Source organism: Punica granatum, chromosome 4, assembly GCF_007655135.1.
Source record: "Punica granatum isolate Tunisia-2019 chromosome 4, ASM765513v2, whole genome shotgun sequence".
NCBI classification, from domain to species: Eukaryota; Viridiplantae; Streptophyta; class Magnoliopsida; order Myrtales; family Lythraceae; genus Punica; species Punica granatum.
The window spans coordinates 28,245,258-28,266,133 of record NC_045130.1 but is presented as its reverse complement, the minus strand read 5'-3'; the positions used below and the strand labels follow the sequence as shown (position 1 = coordinate 28,266,133).

Below are 20,876 nucleotides of genomic sequence, written 5' to 3'. Positions count from 1 at the left end.
CTCATTCCCCTTAGAACAAACGAAATCCTTCAACAAACTAAGCATATAAAATATCCATATGGCATCAATGGCCACCACACTAGCTTCATCCCTCTCCTCTAACCCAAAATCTCCCTTCCTAGATCACAAATCCTCCTTCAACGGGACACCCGTCCCTCCCCGGGTCGCCACGATTAGATCCTCCCGGCAGAGCGACAACACCATTTCCGCATCCCTCAATGGTAATTCTTCGTACGACCTTAAGTCCTTCAAATTCGAGCCCATCAAGGAATCCGTCGTGTCTCGGGAGATGACCCGCCGGTACATGATGGACATGATAACCTACGCAGACACAGATGTCATCGTGGTTGGTGCCGGGTCTGCGGGGCTTTCTTGTGCCTATGAGCTTAGCAAGAACCCGTCGGTCCGAGTGGCCATCGTGGAGCAGTCTGTCAGCCCCGGTGGGGGTGCATGGCTTGGTGGGCAGCTCTTCTCGGCCATGGTCGTGAGGAAACCTGCCCACAGGTTCCTCGATGAGCTTGGGATCGAGTACGATGAGCAGGACAGCTATGTTGTCATCAAACACGCCGCCTTGTTCACATCAACAATCATGAGCAAGCTCTTGGCCAGGTAACTTGCAACAACTATATCTACCAAGAGATTTCCATATATAATCTTGCATTTACACAAACTTCATCGCCAATTAATAACCTGATCTCTTACGATTCGGTCTTACAGGCCTAATGTGAAGCTGTTCAACGCGGTCGCAGCAGAGGACCTAATTGTGAAGGGAAACCGAGTAGCCGGAGTGGTCACAAACTGGGCATTAGTCTCCATGAACCACGACACACAGTCCTGCATGGACCCGAATGTGATGGAGGCGAAGGTGGTGGTGAGTTCGTGCGGCCACGACGGGCCGTTCGGGGCCACCGGGGTGAAACGTCTCAAGAGCATCGGGATGATCGACAGCGTGCCCGGGATGAAGGCCCTTGACATGAATACCGCCGAGGACGCCATCGTCAGGCTCACTCGTGAGATCGTGCCAGGCATGATAGTCACCGGGATGGAGGTCGCTGAGATTGACGGAGCTCCCAGGATGGTAAGTAGCGCACTAGTGTTTCAACCAAAAAACCGGAAATTACAGCTCTCGAGGAAATCTCATCCTGATTCTTAGCAAATGCATGACAAATTGATGGGGTGTGTGCAGGGCCCGACGTTTGGGGCAATGATGATATCGGGACAGAAGGCGGCGCACTTGGCCTTGAAGGCGTTGGGGCAGCCCAATGCGATTGACGGCACATTCACTGAGGTTGGAGGCCTCCAACCGGAGCTTATCCTTGCTTCATCTGAGACAGGGGAGATTGTTAATGCTTAATCGAGATCAAAAACTGCGATGAGTCTTTTCTTATTTTCTTCATTTTCCTTTGGTATGATTAGGCATTGCTAAAATAATATAAAAATTATAGAAGTTACCATGCATTGAAGTACTTAATCGTATTGGTATGTATTAGCGAGTAACCGATGGACGAGATTTTCCATCGTGAGTGATGATTTTCTCTTGTACCATAGTTCCAATTATTTATCGGTTCATTTACCTAAAGTTACAAAAATCTAAGTGAATCTTGTCATTGGTCAATAAATACGATAAAAAGTATATTATGATATAACAAATCTGATGGTATATCTTCTACCAGAAAAAAAAAATCATATCGGGGAGAGTGTATGTACTATGTAGTCCATGCATAAATACATGCGTATTTATCTTCTCTAGTTACATCATTGTCTTCTGTTCTCAATATCCCCGGGAAACCCTTCTACAAATTGGCGGGCTGTTCATAGTTGCTATCTGAAAAATATTATGATTCTCGATAATATGCAAAGATATATGGACTTTTGACAGGATATTGAAGAGGAATAGATAATTATGAAAATTAAAATGCAATCAACATATAAATACACGTTAGTCTTTTACTGTTTGTTAAATTATACAAACAGTTCATCTGTGTGAATGAAACAACTTGATTTCTTAAGAACATGATATTTGACTAGCAAAATTTGGAGCCTGAAAAATGAAAATATATGTAACACCCTATAGTTTTCCACAAGGTTGTAAAGTTAAATCCCCTTGCATATGCAACCCTATATATACTGTTATCAGAACCGGACTGGATCGGCCGCTTCAACCAGTTCGAATGAAAACGGGCACCCTCACCGGTCCGGACTATGTAAAGACCCAATATGCAAGGTTGAGCCGTTGAACCCACGAAGCAGCCCAGTTGGGAAGGATTTGATCATGGGACCTCCCACTACCCACTAACATAGTAACTCACTCCTTAACCAACTATGCCATGCTGACTACTGGATTTATTTTCTCAACTATTAAACTTGTTTTTTTTATTATTACGAAGGAAGCTCAAGACCTAAATATATTGAAAGAAAAATTCTAAATAACTAATAAAGGGGCACGGGTAGTCCCACTAAGTATCGAACCTGCGATTTTTAGGTAAACAAACAATGACCTGTGCTATTGCATTACACTTTCTTTTGATTCAACTTTTGAACTTTTATTATAAGGCATACAATAATTATTTTTGAGAGAGAAGTGTTGCATGAATGTATTTTCTTGTATTTCTTAGAGCTATATTTGTTTATATCAATTTTCTTTATAATATAATTATAATCTAATTTATAATTAAACTTGCGGTTTAACCCATCGAACCCAAGTTTGACCAAAAAAATCCTGAATCCAAGTCTCGATTGGTTCGATATTTAGTTTGATTCTGAAGACACTGCTATATATAAAAAGAAAAACTTGTAATTGACGTACGTACTAATACAAGAATCAAAAGAGAATAACAAATCAAGGAACTCTGCCACAACTGACAGAAAGCAACTGAAACATATAGTGGGTTACGAATGCCACTTCAGCAACGAACCTTGAAATTGATCACTGACAAAATGAAGCTCTATTACTTGATCAGGTTTCAACCAACCACATCAATGAAGAGGACTATTCACATCACTTCAATATGTTTACCGTAAAGTAACTATCAACTCTGAATCCCAAATCAAAGGGCAAGTTCGTAGAATTGAGACAAGTGGAATATCCCCAAAGAAAAGGAAAACGAAAAGACAATGAGTTTTCAAGAGCATATACTTAACATCCATAAGTTTTGAGATCAATGAAGCAACTAAACTACAAAGCACATGTCACCTTATGTAGAACTAACAAACGATATATATCTAATAACCTTAATATTAATAAATTTTGAGATCAATGAAGCAAATAAATTTAAAACCAGGCACATGTTGCAAGAATTCTTTCTCAGGGTTTGAGGTAGTCAAAAGAGGATTCAAGTAACTTTTTTACAGTGATATTAACTCCTTGTTTGCCCAAAGCAAAAATGCACTTAACTGTAGATACGTAAACTAACAAATTAATCAGGAACAGGGGCGGAGCCAAGATTTTCATTTGGGGGGGGGGAATTCAAAAAAAATTCAAAGTTCGAGGGGGGGTAAAATACTAATTTTACATTAAAAAAACTCATACTTTTGGGGATAAAACTTTAAAAATTCAAAGTTCGGGGGGCAATTGCCTCCCATGACAGTACATTAAAAAAAATGTAGTAGAAGCTACATTGAGATTGTGGTGTATATAGATCACAATAATAAAGAATCGAGATGAGAAATTGTTGCTCACTTGATATGAAATTAAAAACTCATAACGCAAAGATGTGGGAAGGAGCTTCTTCAGTTCAAAAGCTTGATTCCAAAAAAGGAGTGACTCTTTATATATCCACCGTCATAAATCTTAAAATAAAAATTTGGGTAGAAACATAAAAATATCCAAATTGTTACCTCTCGTAGTGTTTCAAGAAGTCGCTAATGGCTAGTTTATTGAGCTGAAAATCTCCTTGGTCATAGTTTCATCTAGATAGGCATACACTTGGGGGGGGGGGGGGGGGAAGAGAAACCGTTAACTCGGTGTTCTGACAATAGAATTAAGGGAAAAAAGAACACAGATCGTCATCAATACCTTCAGTTACAATGATGAAACCCTTCCCTAGCCGAAAAGTACCAGAAAAGCAATGGACTATCTATCATCACCAAATACATGCCACACACTCACGCTTTGTGATTGTCCAAAAGCAATGGACTTTTTCAATCATTTATGTGGGGAGGAACTGAGAATTAAAGGAACCAGGAACAAATTTTCTGCGAATAATACATAGCAATGAAACCAGACCACATTGGAAGTGGAAGGAAACCACGTGAGATTATTTTCTTTGATGGATAAAATAGCCCCGGTGAAAGTTTAAACATTACCTGTTTCAGGGTCCTACGCATAATTCAATGGAGAAAGGATGACTGCAAATTCAATGTTGATCCAGGGGTGCCAAAATATAATGGTGCGTTTTGTTTTACAGTTAAAGTAACTTTGATTTTGATTGTGAAAAAGAACAAATGATTGTATAGTGTGTTGAGTTAAAGTTAAAGTTAAAATTTTTGATTTGGAAAATGTGTATTTTTGTTGTGTAGTGTGTTGAGTTGAAGTTAAAGTTAATATTTTTGTGATTTTAACTGCGAAATTAAACGGAACATAAAATTGCAAGAGAGATGTGTATGAGCCCCTATCATATATAGGAAAGGGGTATTTGTGGAATTTTATCTAAATTAGAAGGGGTATTTTTGGAATACAAATGTGGAGAAACACCAACAGGAGCTTCACACATTTATATATTGTATAAATTATGAATTTTATTTTATCGTACTATACCTACGTGCTCACTTGTTACAAGAAAAAAAAATTCCTAAGGTATATTCACTGAATATTTGGGTAAGACAAAAGGATTAGTCCCCAACTTTTAGCATGTTCGGTTATTGGTCCCCAAAGTTTCAAATAGAAGAGTTACTTTTTAAATCATCACCCAATATATATAGGCATTTCTCTCCTAGAGATACCTTTCTTCTTTATCCAAAAGAAGGTTGTCTAGATGTCTGCATGGATTTTTCCCACTTATATGACTCAAATCTAAAACCTTACTCACGGGAAATAAACATCGAATTGCTTGAACTTGGTTAACAAACATATAAAATACTAAATACTTAAATTAAATTACTGCACATTTCAACTAAAAAAAATACTAAATGTATTACCATGATATCATCACTATAGACAGAGACACAACTCAATTTATGAGTATCAAATCAGAAAGAGATAACATATATTTATAGGTTTCAATCGTATTTGGAGTTTTTTTTCCTCGAACGGTAATGAGGATCCTTCGTAAATTCATAGGAAAAATGGACACGAGGGAAACCGTCCTACCGAATATTAAAAGAGCGGAATACAACAATTTATCCCGTTGAGAAAACTACAAAGGATAATAATGTGAAAAAATCACAACGGAATATATTATATTCAATTGCATATTGCCATCTTGAAACTGTTAATCCCCGATCACAACCTGCTAGTACATTTCAACATGGACCCCAGTCAAAACCGGGAAGGGGAATCCTCATCCAGTCCATAATTCCATGGTAAAATTCTACTCCACTCAGGAATTTAAAGGAATTCTACAACAAAATAGAGTAGACGTGGTGTCTTGGGCTCGTATTCGAGTGCAAGATCCCCCACAAATCACTACCCCCAGACAGTGACCATTCAACCTAACCCCAAACAGCCCGATCCTAAGGTAGTCAAATCAAAGCAATTAGTGCCTCCTTTAATGGTTCGAACCAGTAAACCCCACCAGGGGATTCGAGACCTATCAGAAAATAAAAAAAATGGACAATTACTAGAAAGGTCGATTTCAGCAGGCGGGAGGTGGGACGAGTCTGACTAGAGACATAATCTTTTCTGGTGATGCGCGAGGATGTTGTCGCAGGGGAGGAGGCGGGGAAATCGCAAAGAAGAGACTGCCACCAGAGGGGACGAGGAGAGCCGGACAGAAGGGAAGTTGGCAAGGAGGAGGGCGCTGCCACTGCACCGCCACCGCCGCCACAGCACTGCTGCCATCGCTGTCAGTTAGAGGATGCCACTACTGTTGCCGCATGCCACATGTCTGACCGAAGAGGAAGAAGTTTACAATCACCGTAGGGGAGGGGGAGACCACACCACAAGCCCCACAACGGAACAGAGAGGAGAAGTAGGAGGAGGGACATTGCAATCACCGGGACGCTGTCAACACCGTCTCTGCCATAGATCTGAGAGCGGGGATGTCAGAGACGACCAAGGACTGCTTCAGTTCAGCTCCGGGAGGAACAGAGACTGATCCACATCAGCAACCAAAGTTGTCAGCAACGGGAGGTGTTAAAACCACGAGAGCCCATGGGACGCGCTAAGCCTGAGTACTGAGGGCAACCTACGACTAAGACGCACCGATGGTGACCAGAACTGATGACGACTCCACTTGCGGCCCCATCAATGTCCATCCGGGGAGTGTGTATGTGTGTCTATTTTTGTCAGGATAAAACCTTGGTTCGATCCAAGCCGTTGGAATCTAAATTACCGGTTTTGTTCATGGTGATATTCTTGGGAAATCATACCTGATTTTGATAAAAATTGATTTTAGCTTGTGAAACCGATTCATTTTAGGAAAACCAACTTAAAATTCCAAAAACCACTAGGAAGTACCCGAGATGTAGCTGGACCTCTAAGGAAGGAAGAGGAGTAGCCGCCTCAGGTGCCGCTTGAGGATGATTATCCAGCCCCTCGCAAGATAATTTTCCAAATGAATTACTCTCATATCCTTGGAAAGCATAGCTTCTTCGTAAAAGAAATGGGTACCCGATCGAAAAGGTAAGCTTGCCATAGCACCCTGATCAGGCCGGAGTTAAGACGGCCTCACTATTCCCTAGCTCATGATTTCTTGAGAATTGTCCAAAATAAATGTATAGACCCTAAATTGCGTATGCATTCACTCAACATTCAATTGCAATCATCTTAGTTAGGTGCAGGAAAGAAAAGCAGTTTATAGCCATCCTCATTACCCATAGACCGAAGCACGATGCTATCTCTGGCTTCATCCTAGTCTAGACAATCAGCACGAAATTTTATCCATTCTACTGAAACCTGAAAGTAAACATAAAACTGGCCCCACATCCGCGAAGGCACCTCACTATGGTACCTTTCCCGGTGCGTGACATGTGAAGCCTCATGACCTGCAAAACAAAAAATCATAAGCGTAAAGAGAGCTGACACCGCAATTGCCAGTCGACTGAGTTTGCAGGATCAATTTTTGGAAAACAATGATAGAATTATAGGATATTTTAGAAAAGTGTAAAGAGAGCTTACAGGCGTAGATTACGGCGGTCGCCTCTGCCAACAGCGCCAGTTGGCTCAGTTTGTAAGAATTCGAAAAATTCAATTGGATTTTTAATCTTTCTGGTTGTCGTTTAAATTCCAGAGATCTACGAAAGGCAACAAATTGTCAAAAACGATTTAAAGTCTCCGTGCTTCCGGATGGTCAACAGCTCTGACCGGTACAATCGGTGTCGTTCACTTCTGTTGACAAGGCCGATTGGCCTTAGTTACCGCCCTTCATCTCTTAGGTCCTCAAAAAATACCGGGTTTACGAAAACATCTTTTAGTCTTTTCTGAAATTAAAGGAGGATATGAGTAAAAGATATGGATTGTCGACAAGGAATTTCAGAATTTTATAAGAACGAGAGTTGGGGTAAAGTGAGGCACATTCCACACATAACAATGGCGGCCGATGCAATTTGCGCCGACTAGCGCTGTCTGCGTGTGGCCGAATGCCGACCAAAAGAAAACTGGAATATTTGCAAACAAGGGAACAATTGGTGTTATGTGAGGCGATAGCTGCAGACGTCAGGGCTGGCACTATTTGCACGGACCGGGCACTGTTTGCCAGAAGAACATAACAGCACTGTTTGCCAGAAGAACATAACAGCACTGGTTGCTACGAGAAATGAGAGAACCTAAGCTTTTCGTCCCAGAACCGGAGTCCTGAACATTACAAAAGCGTATGAAATGAAATGATGATGAAATATCCTGCAAGAAAATAGCGTTAGAATGACAAGAAGGTTTCCTAGCTTCGCTGATTTTCCCTTATGTTATGGACTTGTCATCTTCGGTACCTGCAATTAAAGAGATTTATACAATGTCTATGACCGATGATTGATCAGGATGTTTCACCCTTCAGAACGTTCTCAAGCACTAGGGCTCTCTTAGGACCTATTTTGTGGTATTTCGGGACTTTACTCTCAATTTTCAACGTTCTCTCAGCCTCGAGGGCGTCGACGAGAACCTAAAATCTCTCTCTCTCTTCATATTCTCTCATCCAGGCTGTGTCGATGAGAGGATGTTGACACTGCCCACTCTCAAAATTGTTGCCCCGAGACCAGAGAAATGGCCTCTATTTATAAAATTTCGGGCACAAATTACGACGGTCGCTGCTGTCACTGGCGGCGGTCAACGCTGTCATTAGCGGCGGTCTGCTGAAATGCATGCTCCCGCAAATTTCAAACTGGATTTCCCAACTTAGTATCAAACCGTTTTAATGCCCGGGCTTGATCTGATTGACCAGCTGTCACAACTGCAGCGGTCGGTGCAAACAAGAGCGGTGACCACCCGTAAACTATGCCGGTTACCGCAGTTTGCACGTAACCTAGAAATTCAAATTAGTTTTCCCGCCAACTTAGCAAGAATAGGGTCAAACCGACTCGATATCCGGTCTTGACACCCGGATCCGGATAAGGCTAACTATGAAGGTCAATTGCGCTAACTGGCACTGTCAACAAGGGCGACCGCTGCAATCTACGCCGACCGCCTTTGTTGTTGAGCTAGGCTTTCTCATTCTAACTGGGCTGATTCTGACTTGAGAATGGTCCATTTGGTGAGAACATCCGATCAATCAATCATCATACATGTATGCACGCTCGATATTCAACTGAGATGAGTTCTTCATATCATAGGAGAAACCAGTTGGAACCTGCCGATCCGGTTTGTGAAAACCTGCCAAAAATTGAGTGTCAATTGGGAGGGAGAAGTAGAAGAAGAGGAGAGGATGGAGGGACCTAATTCTTTTTATTTTAAAAAACAGACCCTCATTCAAATCCCGACCTTTTATGTTTTTCAGACTTGCTCCTCTTTGGAGGGGACTCCTCCGAATGAACCATTCCCTCTCTCCAACCGAAAAAGATAGTCACCCTCCATCAGGGGTAGGGGTTGGCGGCTAATCTTATTGCATAGTGAGGTTGTCGTGAACTCCCCTGACACCGGACAAGGCTAATCTTATTGCATAGTGAGGTTGTCGTGAACTCCCCTGACACCGGACAAGGAAGAAGAAACATATACATTATGGTTCCGTCATCGTGTGGCACCTAAAAATTCTGTTGCTCCTATGAATGTCAGTCCCTCCGCATCACTCAAGACATCTAAAAGGCCGATGACTTTCGGAGGCAAGGACATCATGTTGCTGGTAAATCGAGAGTAAAAAAAATGACTAATGATATTGTAAGACCAAGTAGAAAAGTTTCTTTTTGTATGACAAGTTTCTTATAAAAAATGAAGTTTAATTTTTCCTGGTTTGGTTTTTGTAACTTTCTTGCCTCGAAAGCAATGGTTTACAAAGGAGCTACTCAGGCTTTGGTAAAGCTGAGAAACCCAAAACTTCCTAGAAATGCGAACCCTTGAGTTGTGGAGGACGAGGGGGAAGAACCAAGTACGTTACAGTTCCGGCGTCGCACAGCACTTGCGGATTTTGTTGCTCCTATGGATGTCAGACCCTCAACATCACTCAAGACATCTGAAAGGCTGATGACTTTTGGAGGCAAGGACACTGTCCTTGTCGATAAACCGAGAGTCATGAAAATGACTAATGATACGTAAGAACCAAGTAGAAAAGTGTCTTTTTTGTATTTTTGTATGGAAAGTTTCTTATAAAAAATGAAGGTTTATTTTTCATGGTTTGGTTTTCACAACTTTCTCGGCGAGAAAGCAAAGGTTTGCAATGGAGCTGCTTGGGCTTTGGTGAAGCCGGGAACACTATAACTTCTCGTGAAGGTGAACCCTGAGACTCTAGAGGACGGGGAGGAAGAGCCAACTATATTACGATTCCGTCCAAGTGGTACCTGCAGATTCTGCTATTCCTAAGGACGTGAGGCCCTTGACATCAATTGTACCATCTGAAAGGCCAAGGACTGTTGGAGACAAGGAGAATTTCATTTTTGATAAACCGGGAGTCACGAAAATGACTAATGTTAGTGTAAGAACTAAGTTGAGAAGTGTCTTTTTATTCGGCAACTTTCTTTAAAAAATATGAAATTTAATTTTTCCTAATTTGGCTTCTGTAATATTCTCTCCAGGAAAGCACAGCTTTACAATGGAGCTGCTTGAGCTAATAATGAACTCCAACTCAGAAAAATTAAACCGGACAATGTATTTAAAAAACTTGCGAACAGATCAATAATTGGGTCCTGGAGCAAACTCGATATGAAAAGTATTAAATGTTACATCTTTCTCTCCATTTTTCTCCACTTGCATTTATATATCTGTAGATGAAGCTTTTTCCTCTAATCTCCAAATCTTCTCCCGCTTGTGTTGATTTTTTTTTTTAATAGGATCCCTCTTGTATTGATCTTTACCACAAACCTAGCCTGATAGGAGGAGCAATCAAGCAGGCACTGGAGTTGCAAAAGGAATTAAACCAAATGCAGCATTCAAAAAGCCGGTAAACATGATGAATGTAATTGAATTAGATTTTAAGGAGAAAAACATTCGACTGTCCAATTACATATATCGTACTGCTTGAGTATATTGTTTTCCTCTCTAATGCTTCTTGTGCTTGAAGGCTAAGGGTATTCTGGGATCAGCTCCTACCGCTCAAGCAAGATATGAGACTTCAAATGAGATATCACCAGTGTCCAAAGTGCTGCACGCAGTCGCTGATGAGGCGAAATTACCTGAGAAACCCCGGTCATGGTAAAGTATGGACCATACAAAGATGACATGGATGACATCATGACATGAAGCTTTCTTAGTGGCAAATTACGCCGTCTTTGTGCTTCTTGATTTCTTCTCAAGTAATAGCAAGCAATCACATGAAGTTTTTTTAGTGGCGAATTGCTCTTCTTTTATACTTAGACAACCGGTGCAACGCAAGCCAAACTTGAAGCTATTGCGAAGAGGCTAAGAGAAGCATATGACAAGGCTGAAGGCGGTTCTTTCTCTCTTTTCGTCATCCCAATGTCTTAGCTCTATGAATTTCTTCATCTGTTCCGACTTCTACTTCCTATTTCTTTGGTGGGGTTGGATCTTCGAGAATTTAAACAGAAAAGAAGATGCAGAAGATGCAGATCGTAGAATCGTTCCTCAGAGAAAGGGCACCTCCATGTTGATCCAAAACGGAAGTATATGAAATGGCACCCAGGGCCCAAAGTGAATATTTGTTCCAAGCTATCATGAATCTTTTTTTTTTTTTTGGTCATTACAAGAGAGGCCCATGGCCGAGAGCCCCGTATCATGAATCTCTTTTGTTTAATGGACTGTAGAGTAAAAGTCAGGTTACGATATGCATGTATTGCTCTATCATCCCTGGACCATTTTTATCAATTTAGGCATTATCAATCCGTTATGAGTCCTTGGACCATGTTCAATAAAATTCCTTTGAAATGAATCGCAGATTATGAGTAAAAATACCAATGCTGCTTATATGCACGTTAGTTATCATCAAAGGTTGAATGAATTGCAGATTATGAATGTTCTCTCCTTCACTCTCTCTAACCCGCCTCCGCCTTTTCTTCTTCCCCCTCAAGCCCAAGTCTGCCTAGTCCAACATCGGTCCCATCCTCGATTCTCCTCCGCCAAAACCAAGGACTGGTTCCTCAACGCCCTCAATCGGGGCTTCTTTGACTCCGCTACGGTGGACAACTTCACCTCCTGGAAACTTCATCTGAGCAGTCGTTGGGAGCAATATACCAGCCTGCGTCTTCTCCTCCACAGTTTTGATCGTAACCTGAACCCTATCCCCCAGGGGCTTAAATGAAGTATACTGTAAAAATAAGTTTAGCTCAGATTATTAGCTTAACATGCACGAAAACAGAAAAGAAGCAACAGGCCAACAGGGTCAAGCTTGCTGCCCACAAGCTCCAAAATTTAAGGAATATAGTGATATTTCCCAGCATTCAACGTCATTCGTATACCAATGCAGGTCTAGACAATCGGGGCTTCTCTGACTCCGCTCCAGTGAACTGCCTACTCGGCCTCGACGACGATGCGGCTATAATCCAGGCAAACAGCGCCGATTCAGGAAGAGATGAGAAGGGACTGAAACCGGGCAGGACGTCCTTTCTGTCCCCGATTCACCAATGCACGAGATGACCACATCCTTCGGATCAACCTCCTCATCACCCTCAATTGCAAACCTGCCTTCAATTCGGTTCCGAGTTGAGGATGGTGGCAACATGAAATTGGGCATTGAGGGTCAGTTCGCAAACATGGTTGTCGGGGATGGCATGCGGCTGAAGCAGGACGAGGGCTTCATCATCTTGTCCTCGCCTCTCCCACAGAGCTTGAGTCAAGGATTTAGATCCGGTGGGGCGACCCCATTAGATGAAATTTGACGTGTCATCAGCCACGTCAGCGGAATCTAACGGCGTTAGAGGGACAGTTGATGGAGTGTATCTAATTTCAACTGATTCGAATGTTTTGTACCGAATCTTAAGAAAAAATTCTTTTTGTATCAAAATGTTACATTTTGCAAACCTTTTTATCCCTGATGTAATTAACCCAAATTAAAATGAATCAAATCTAGGGACTAAACTGTAATTATACTAAAGTTGAAGCCAATGAGCAAACGCCACCACCCGACCACCTCGTCCTTCCAAACTTTCCCTGCCTTTGCTCCGCCGGAAGAACGCAACGCTGCTGATGCTCTGCATCACCTTCTACAACCCTAGACTTCCCTTCAATGGCGGATTCGCTTCTCCTATAGTAGTCACAGACGAAATGAGATGCTTTTTGACGAATGCAGCCAATGTTCACCCGAACCCTTTTGACTTCATCCTCGAATGCCCTCTCGTGGAGGTCCCAAATCAAACAGAGCCAACTAGTCTCGCAGATCTCCTCCCTCCTCTTGCAGAGGCACAACTGGGCTCCACTGCTCGAAACCCTCGGCCTCACTCCCCAGCTGCTCACCCCCTCCGTGTTCCACCAAATCTTGAAGAACACCCAGAACGATCCCCAGCTGTCCCTGAATTTCCTCAACTGGGCAAGAACAAGACTGGGGTTCGAGCCTGACCTGAGGTCCCACTGCCGGGTTGCCGTGGTCTTGCTGAAAGGTTCGCAGCCTGCAAAGCCCATTTTGGATTCTCTAGTAAAAACTCACCCCGTGCCTTCAATTGTGAGCTCAATGATTAGGGAGTGTGGAATATGTGGCTTTGACTTTGAATGCTCTGCTGCTGCTTTGAGCTCTGTTCTTCAGAGCTATGCTTACAATGAGTTGTACAGAGAAGGCGTGGAGGCGTTCGGGTTGATGGGAGTTCACGGGCTTGTGCCTTCTCTTTGTGCCTGTAATTCTTTGCTTGATGCATTACTGAGAAAGAACGAGGTGAAGTTGGCTTGGTGTCTTTATGGGGCCATGATTAGGGTTGGGGTCTCGCAAGATCGGTCGACATGGAGTTTAGTTGCTCAGATTTTGAGTAAAGATGGAAAATTTGAGAGAATAAAGGTATTGTTAGGTGCAGGTTTTGATAGTTCTATGATGTATAATCTCGTTATAGATTGGTACAGCAAAAGAGGGGATTTTGGGGCTGCGCTGAATCTTCTGAGTCAGATGACCGATCGAAGAACCAAGGCTGGATTTATTACTTATAGCTCGATTCTTGATGGAGCTTGTAAATATAAAGACATCATGATAATAGAGGATATTTTGAAGATGATGGAAGAGAAAGAATTGGTTCCTGTGGGGTATGATTCAGTCATTCAGAAGCTCTGTGACTCGGGCAAGTCATATGCAGCAGAGTTGTTTTTGGAAAGAGCACGAAAAGAAGAGGTTGAACTGGAAAATGCTACTTATGGTTGTATATTGAGGGCATTATCCAAGGAAGGTAGAACGAATGAGGCTACTGATGTCTATAGAATGATTGTAGGAAGAGGTGTAAAAGTGAAGGATAGTTGTTATCAGGCCTTTTCAGATGCTCTTTGTCGGGCAGATGTTTCGAAAGAGATAAGTGGGTCAATAGTCGAGGTAATCCTGAGAGGTTTTAGTCCGAATGCAATTGATTTGTCCAGATATTTAGCATTGATATGTAAAAGAAGGAGGTGGAAGGAAGCAGAGGACGTTCTGAATGTGGTATTTGAAAAGGGTATGCCATTAGATTTCCAATGTTGTAGCTTGTTGGCTATGCACTATTGCTCCACTAGACAAATCCATAAAGCAATTGGGTTGCACGATAGGATAGATAAATTAGAGGGGAATTTGGATGTAACTGCCTACCATGCTCTTCTTAAAGAGCTGCTGAAAGGAAGGAGCACTGAAGATGCAGACAGAATTTTTGATCTCATGAAAAGACGGGATTTAGTGGATACCGCGAGTTTTGTGGTAATGATTAATGGGCTGTGTCAGCTGAAGGAACTGAGAAGAGCAATGAAGTATCATGATGAGATGCTGCAGCTGAGCCTTAAGCCAGATCAGAAAACTTATAAACGTTTGATAGCTGGATTTGGTTGACAGGCATTGAGGATTAGGTTTACGCTGACCTATACAGACTCGAAGATCAAGGTGGATCCATCATCCAATTCTTATCACTTATATAACAGTTTTGTGGCAGTCAGATCAAATGGACAGGGCTTTTACTTTGTCATAATGTTAAATGTATCAATTAGAAATACTATAAACGATCGATGGTATAGCGAAAGGAATTACAAGTGAAAATGCAGACTGCTGAAAGGCTCTTTGCTGTGGAGACCTCCAGGGGATGTCTCGTGGAAATGGTGATAGAGAATATGGATCCCACTAGTTGAAATGGTTGTAGCATCTAATTCTTGAGCTGTATTTTGCTCCAGATGTGCCTGATAGTTTTCGCCATGGCAGTACTTAAAAGTAACGAACCATTTGGTGATTGTTTCAAGGGGAAATTGATGAATATACCCTTGTAGAGAAAGAGAAGCTGTCGGCTTAGAAACAAAAATCTTTTGGATACTTCTTTCCTCCCTCTGTTTGCCCTTTCCCAACCCTTGTCATTTGACAAACGATGAAGTGTGTGCAGTGTCGCCGTTGATGAGTCGGGGATGTATTTGTTCAGTTCCCGCCTAAGGTTTCTGTTTGGGTGATGATTTGCTGTAACGGAGAAGTTGTTTCAGGGTTAAGGTGGCTGCACCGGTGGAGGGGCTCGTATGATCTGTAGGGATCCCTTTTCTTGGAAGCCCATGCTGGCGAGAAAGTCTTATATGTGACGGTTATACATAATGGAGTTCACGTGGCAAAGTCACAATCCTCTAGGAATTCCATTGAATTTTAGAAATATCACAAAAATATAAATTTTTAAGTGTTCTGTGATTTTGTCACATGAATTTCCTTACATATATCCGTTATAAACAAGACTAGACTTTCTAAGGCTGGCTGGTGCATTGTCCACTCTGGAGCTTCCTCAAGAGTCCCCATGATGGTTCTTATTGCTATCATGGTGGAACTGTCAAGTTGCTGCATTCTGATGTAGATTAAGCTAGGCTTGCCAGTCGGAACTCGGGAATGAAACTAAATCCTGTTAATCGACTGTGTTTATTGTGCTCAATAGATGAAGGGAACTAGTGTCTTCTGGGTGACCGTTGGCGAAGTGAAAATATAAGGTAATGTAATAATTTTTTGATTTGACAAATTAAATTACTTCCTTAATATATTGGTCGAGTCAGGGTGTAATGTGTATTGGTGTTTGCGGTCCTTATCTGAAATTGTTCGTCTCCTAGTCGTGAGATGCCATTTGCAATACATGTGGATGTTTATATGATTTCTGTCTGCTATTTGTAGTCGTTTTTAACCATCTTCTCTATTCTAAATTACGCTAGCGAACATGTTTATATGTTTTCTTTATGAAATTAATTTTTGGATTTTTAGGTGATTGAATACTCTGTAATGAACACCAAGGAGTCGTATATTAACCTCTTGTTATGGCCCCTCACAACTTGAATAGCCATTCATGCATTTTCAATTACAAAATTTACACTCGTGTGCATTTCTTCTTCTTCTTCTTCTTCTTCATCATCATTATTGTTGTTCTTGTTATTGTAATTGTTATTGTTATTGTTATTATTATTGTTGTTGTTACTGCTATTGTTATAATTATTGCAAGCTATATTCTCATTGATTATCATAAAATAGATCCATCTTCAAAATGAAATCTTAGTGATTGGAAAAGTTGAGAAATATTTTATTGAGTTTTCTACTTTTATAATTGTTATAAACTGAAAGTATAGGGCTGTTTTTTAAGTGCATATTTTTTATTTTTTTCACACCATACATAACTAATTTGAGCCATTATATTTTCTTCAATCTAATATGAACCGTCCATTTTTATAAGTTTTAAAATTTCAAATCACGATCTTGTCCCCTTGTTATATAAAATGTGGTTTTTGTCTACAATTCTTTCCTTCGGTCTTTAATCCCATGACAAATCCGGATTGATGGCGTGGATTTGTATTATTGTGCCACGTGTAATATTAAACCTAATCAGCTAAGGAAATCAGTTAAATGAGAAGCTCAATCAAACGGTTTAATAAAATGGTTTTTCACTCTCTCGACCATACGGTTTAATCGCAATCAGAGAAGAGGGAGCGAGTGACTGTTAGGTCACAGTGGTACTCCGTAAGATCAACCTCGTACGTAATTGCTCGTGAGTCTATCTGTTCTTAATAGATCATCCCTCGAAGCCGGTTGAGTTCCTTGCTATTGCTTTGAAATTTGCCCAGCCGGTTTCTCCGACAATTGAAGGGATGGTCGAACGAGGATGTGAGCCTGATACAGTGACATAAAATACTTTGATTGATGCTTCCTGTAGGAATAGGAAGATTGAGGAAGCTGAAGGGCTTCTGGAGCAGGCAGTGGACAGGGGATTGGTCCCAAGTAAATTAACCTATACGCCAATAATACACGCTGTGCAGGAAAGGGCAATATGACCGAGTTCAAGATTTGCTTGTCGAGGCGGTGGACCGGGGACAAAGTCCCGATTTGGTCAGTTATGGAGCCTTAATTCATGGACTTGTTGCTAGCGGAGAGGTAGATGATTGAAAGGGGGTTTTCCCCGATGCACAGGTTTATAATGCTCTGATGAGGGGACTCTGCAAGAAGATGAGGTTCTCTAGTGCAAGGGATCTTCTTGCAGAGATGCTCAGCCACAATATTGCCCTCGACCAATATGTTTACGCCTCTTTGATCGATGGGTCCATAAGAAATGAAAATTTTGATGAAGCAAAGGACCTCTTTGAGTCCTCGATCATCAAATCTGAGGGCCCTGTGTCGTCGGGTACAATGCCATGATCAAGGGTTATTGCAAGTTTGGCATGATGAAGGACGCAATCTCCTTTTCTGATCAGATGGTTAAGGAAAATCCTGCTCCCGACAAGTTCCCATATTCCACAATTATTGATGGGTTTGGGAAGCAGAATGACGTGAATAACGCGCTTAGGATGTACCAAGAGATGGTCAAACAAATTTTGAAGCCAAATGTGGTCGTTTTTACCTCCCTTATTGATAGTCTCTGCCGTACATGAAACCCCGCTAGGGAAAGTCTACTGAGAGAAATGGAATCGTTTAGTGTAGAGCCCAATGTGGTTACGTACAGTGTTCTGATTTATGAATTAGCAAAATTGGCTGTAACTTTTGAAGAAATGCTAAGAAATAAATGCAGCCCAAATTATGTAACATACAAATACTTAATCAACGGATTTTCTAGCAGTGAGTTAAACAATGAATCTCAAGAGGAGAAGTCTCTGTTCCGCAAACTGTAGAGGGAAATGGTGAGGGATGGGGGGCAAGGACGTCAGCTGCTTACAATTCTACATGGCGGGCATCGTAATTGCTTGTGAGTCTACGTGGCAGGATACATAAATGGAATTTTATTGAATGTGTAAAAAGTAATTAGATTCATCGAATTAATATAATATAAATTAAAATATGTCTAGATTAATTCAAATGGTGAAATTAAAATTAAAAAAATTGAGAAATACTTTATCTAACTCTGTATTTTTATGATGGTAATAATAATAACAATAATAATACTAATATATTAATTTTGAGTTGATGATGTATAAACAAATCACAATATAATAAAATATATATATTCATCACTATCTAAATTAGGGATGTGCCACGAAAAGCTAGTTGTCCGTGTGAGGGCACAGATTCATCAAGTACTTATCTTGGGCCCACCACGCTCCGCGCTAGGTGAACTCCAGCGGACGACCCCCACATTGTTTTTCGGAGTTTCGAACTCGGGACCTCCAAGAATTTCCTGGGCTCTGATACCATCTCACCATGAAAAGCTAGCTGTTCGTGTGAGAGCACAGATTCATCAAGTACTCATCTTTATCGAGTATACCTGAAACTAACCTACCGGGGGTAGAGTCTGAAAATAGGATAGGGCTTAGGTATTAAAATAAGGAACATGTGAAAATCGATTTTGGTTTCAGTTTCTACCTACAGGGTACTCGAAACCGGAATCGATACCCGGAATTAAATGATACTTACTAATTAAAAAAATAGAGAGTAAAGTTACTGAATGCAGAAAGCAGAATAGGACAAAAGCAAGGATTTCTCTATACTTTGTGGGAGAGATCTTCTAGCAGGAAGAAGCCTCTCTCAAGATTTCACGGCCCGGGTGAGACAGGGAAAAACATAAACCTAAATCTCCATTCTCCTTCTTCTTTTCTTTGTCTCTTCTCTAATCTGAGTAATCACTATTCCCTTTCTCAATTTCTCTCAACCCAAATATCTGTGATTCTCCAATTTCCATATGCTCTCTCTCTCTCGCTCTCTATTTTCGTCTCCGACTCTCCAGAGACTCCCCTCCGTTTCCGACTCTCTACCAAGGTAAAGTTTCTTTTTTTTTTTATTGGTTTTTCGTTTTCCGGTGTCATGGTGCAACGGCTGGTGAAGAACCCAACAAAGCAATTGGGTCTTGGTTAAAATAGGGCCGGATTACTCAGGAACCCATCTTTGTCCTTGAATGATTCGTATACTGATTTCGTCAAACTCGCTGCATATCAAAGAGTGTATAAATCCTAAAGGTTCATATATCATTACAGAAAAAAGTTAAATACTCTACTCTCATGGCAACTTCTACCTATTTGTGGCAAAGTGTTTTTTACGAAAATTTCGGGCACTTTATTTGCATGATTACTAATTATGGATAAGACATTTTCGATTTTATTTACCAAGACAAAAAAATTTGCAGGTTCGAATGAGGTATCCGGAATCTATAGTATAATACGGGTTCCAAGTAGGTTATGGTTTCAAGATTCAACAGGGTAGGATCTAGATATCGTAAAAAAGACAAGGTATCCGGAACCGATCACCCTAATTTAAATTATTACAAGATATCACTTTTTTCCTAATAGGCATTATTACAAAGGGTCATATTTTATCATAATTGAAATATTAATAGAAAATATGTCTAACTATATAGAAAGAATTGATAAAGTTTTTAGGATGTTTAGATATATCGAATGGACGAAACAAAAATTATAACAATTATTTATGCACATTGGAGGATAAAATGGAAAATATGAAAAATTGAAAACATAATATTGAGCTTCACCTGTAAATAAACAATTTAAAGGTTACTCTCTCATGGTCATGATTCATACCAACTTAACTTTGTCAGGCATATATGTTATGTCGGTTGTCTAGTCCTTAATGAATATCTTTGGCCGGATATAAATTACATTAATTCTTCTGTTTTTTGTCGGGAGATCAATATTATCATATCCATTTGTTGCAAGGTGTACATAGATATCATCAACGAATGAAATTAGTACCATATTTTTTTTTCCTCGAATAAATCAATGTGTATTCATTGATATCAAAAACGGATATAAAGTAAAATATCCAAATGTCTACAATATAGAAACGGATCGGATCCAGCCATTAATTTCCGGTCTTCTCTTTGTCGTAATCACTTTAAGTAAAAATATTTTTCATCTATCTCTTCCTCTTGGCCTGACACAGATGCTTAACGCGTTCCATAATATATCAACACCTATAAGTGAAAGTTCTCGCCTATCACTAATATATAAGACCGAATACAGCAAGGTTATACGATAATTTTACTTCCACTTCGATGTTGTGATCCACCGAATTCCTATTTATTCTTGTGAAAGATCAATAGCAAATGGATATCAGACATGAATATCCACATGCGACCAAAGTATTCCCCACACGGAGACAAAATGTCGCCCACATTCTTATCCGCTTACCCTTTCTTTCTTTCTCACTATGGCATTTAGAAAAGAAACCAATTTTATTCTTTCTCAGTGGGTCTCATGATTATATTCACAGTCCAGGAAACAAATAAGTAAATCCGCACTAAGGCATATTAACAACGTCTTCAATTATTAAAAAAAGAAAAAAATGGAACCATGCTAGGTAGCATCATTAGCACAACGTCCATTTATTTTTATTTTTTCGTTATTTTCTGTTTTCTCTTTGTTTTCTTTTTATTTTTCGATTACAAGAGAAATCTCGAGACCTAATAACATAAAATAAAATTTCAAATAGCTAATTAAACGGCTTTCTTCGTTGTCTTTTATTATTTTGAACAAGGTGTTATTTATGGTCCTGGAGGTAGTGGCAAGGACGGGAAGGGATGATATGATTTTTAGCATGAACCATAATTTTTTCAAATTATTTTTTGGGTGAATTGTTTCAAATTATATGCCA

The 20,876-nt window shown here is 40.5% G+C and overlaps 3 protein-coding genes across 3 annotated transcripts; all 3 read left to right on the top strand.

The window, feature by feature from the left end:
- LOC116206132 (thiamine thiazole synthase 2, chloroplastic) lies at nucleotides 1–1,594 on the top strand. The gene is made up of 3 exons (XM_031538906.1): nucleotides 1–609; nucleotides 718–1,078; nucleotides 1,187–1,594. Exons 1-3 carry the CDS (start codon nucleotides 59–61, stop codon nucleotides 1,352–1,354), a joined length of 1,080 nt encoding a protein of 359 aa, XP_031394766.1. The 5' UTR covers nucleotides 1–58; the 3' UTR covers nucleotides 1,355–1,594.
- An 11,377-nt stretch (nucleotides 1,595–12,971) lies between these two features.
- Nucleotides 12,972–14,675, top strand: LOC116204275 (pentatricopeptide repeat-containing protein At4g21170). The gene has a single exon (XM_031536353.1). It carries the CDS (start codon nucleotides 12,972–12,974, stop codon nucleotides 14,673–14,675), a length of 1,704 nt encoding a protein of 567 aa, XP_031392213.1.
- A 203-nt stretch (nucleotides 14,676–14,878) lies between these two features.
- Nucleotides 14,879–17,477, top strand: LOC116204274 (pentatricopeptide repeat-containing protein At1g52620-like). Its single transcript, XM_031536352.1, has 4 exons — nucleotides 14,879–14,938; nucleotides 15,011–15,099; nucleotides 16,999–17,056; nucleotides 17,253–17,477. The coding sequence occupies exons 1-4, from the start codon at nucleotides 14,879–14,881 to the stop codon at nucleotides 17,475–17,477; spliced, it is 432 nt and encodes a 143-aa protein (XP_031392212.1).
- Nucleotides 17,478–20,876: the final 3,399 nt, after the last annotated feature.

Coding starts and splice junctions, on each gene's coding strand:
- LOC116206132 (XM_031538906.1), top strand. CDS start 59: ATGGCATCAATGGCCACCACACTAGCTTCATCCCTCTCCTCTAACCCA. Junction 610..717: donor ATGAGCAAGCTCTTGGCCAG/GTAACTTGCAAC, acceptor TCGGTCTTACAG/GCCTAATGTGAAGCTGTTCA. Junction 1,079..1,186: donor TTGACGGAGCTCCCAGGATG/GTAAGTAGCGCA, acceptor GGGTGTGTGCAG/GGCCCGACGTTTGGGGCAAT.
- LOC116204275 (XM_031536353.1), top strand. CDS start 12,972: ATGCAGCCAATGTTCACCCGAACCCTTTTGACTTCATCCTCGAATGCC.
- LOC116204274 (XM_031536352.1), top strand. CDS start 14,879: ATGCAGACTGCTGAAAGGCTCTTTGCTGTGGAGACCTCCAGGGGATGT. Junction 14,939..15,010: donor GGGGATGTCTCGTGGAAATG/GTGATAGAGAAT, acceptor ATTTTGCTCCAG/ATGTGCCTGATAGTTTTCGC. Junction 15,100..16,998: donor AAATTGATGAATATACCCTT/GTAGAGAAAGAG, acceptor TGCTTCCTGTAG/GAATAGGAAGATTGAGGAAG.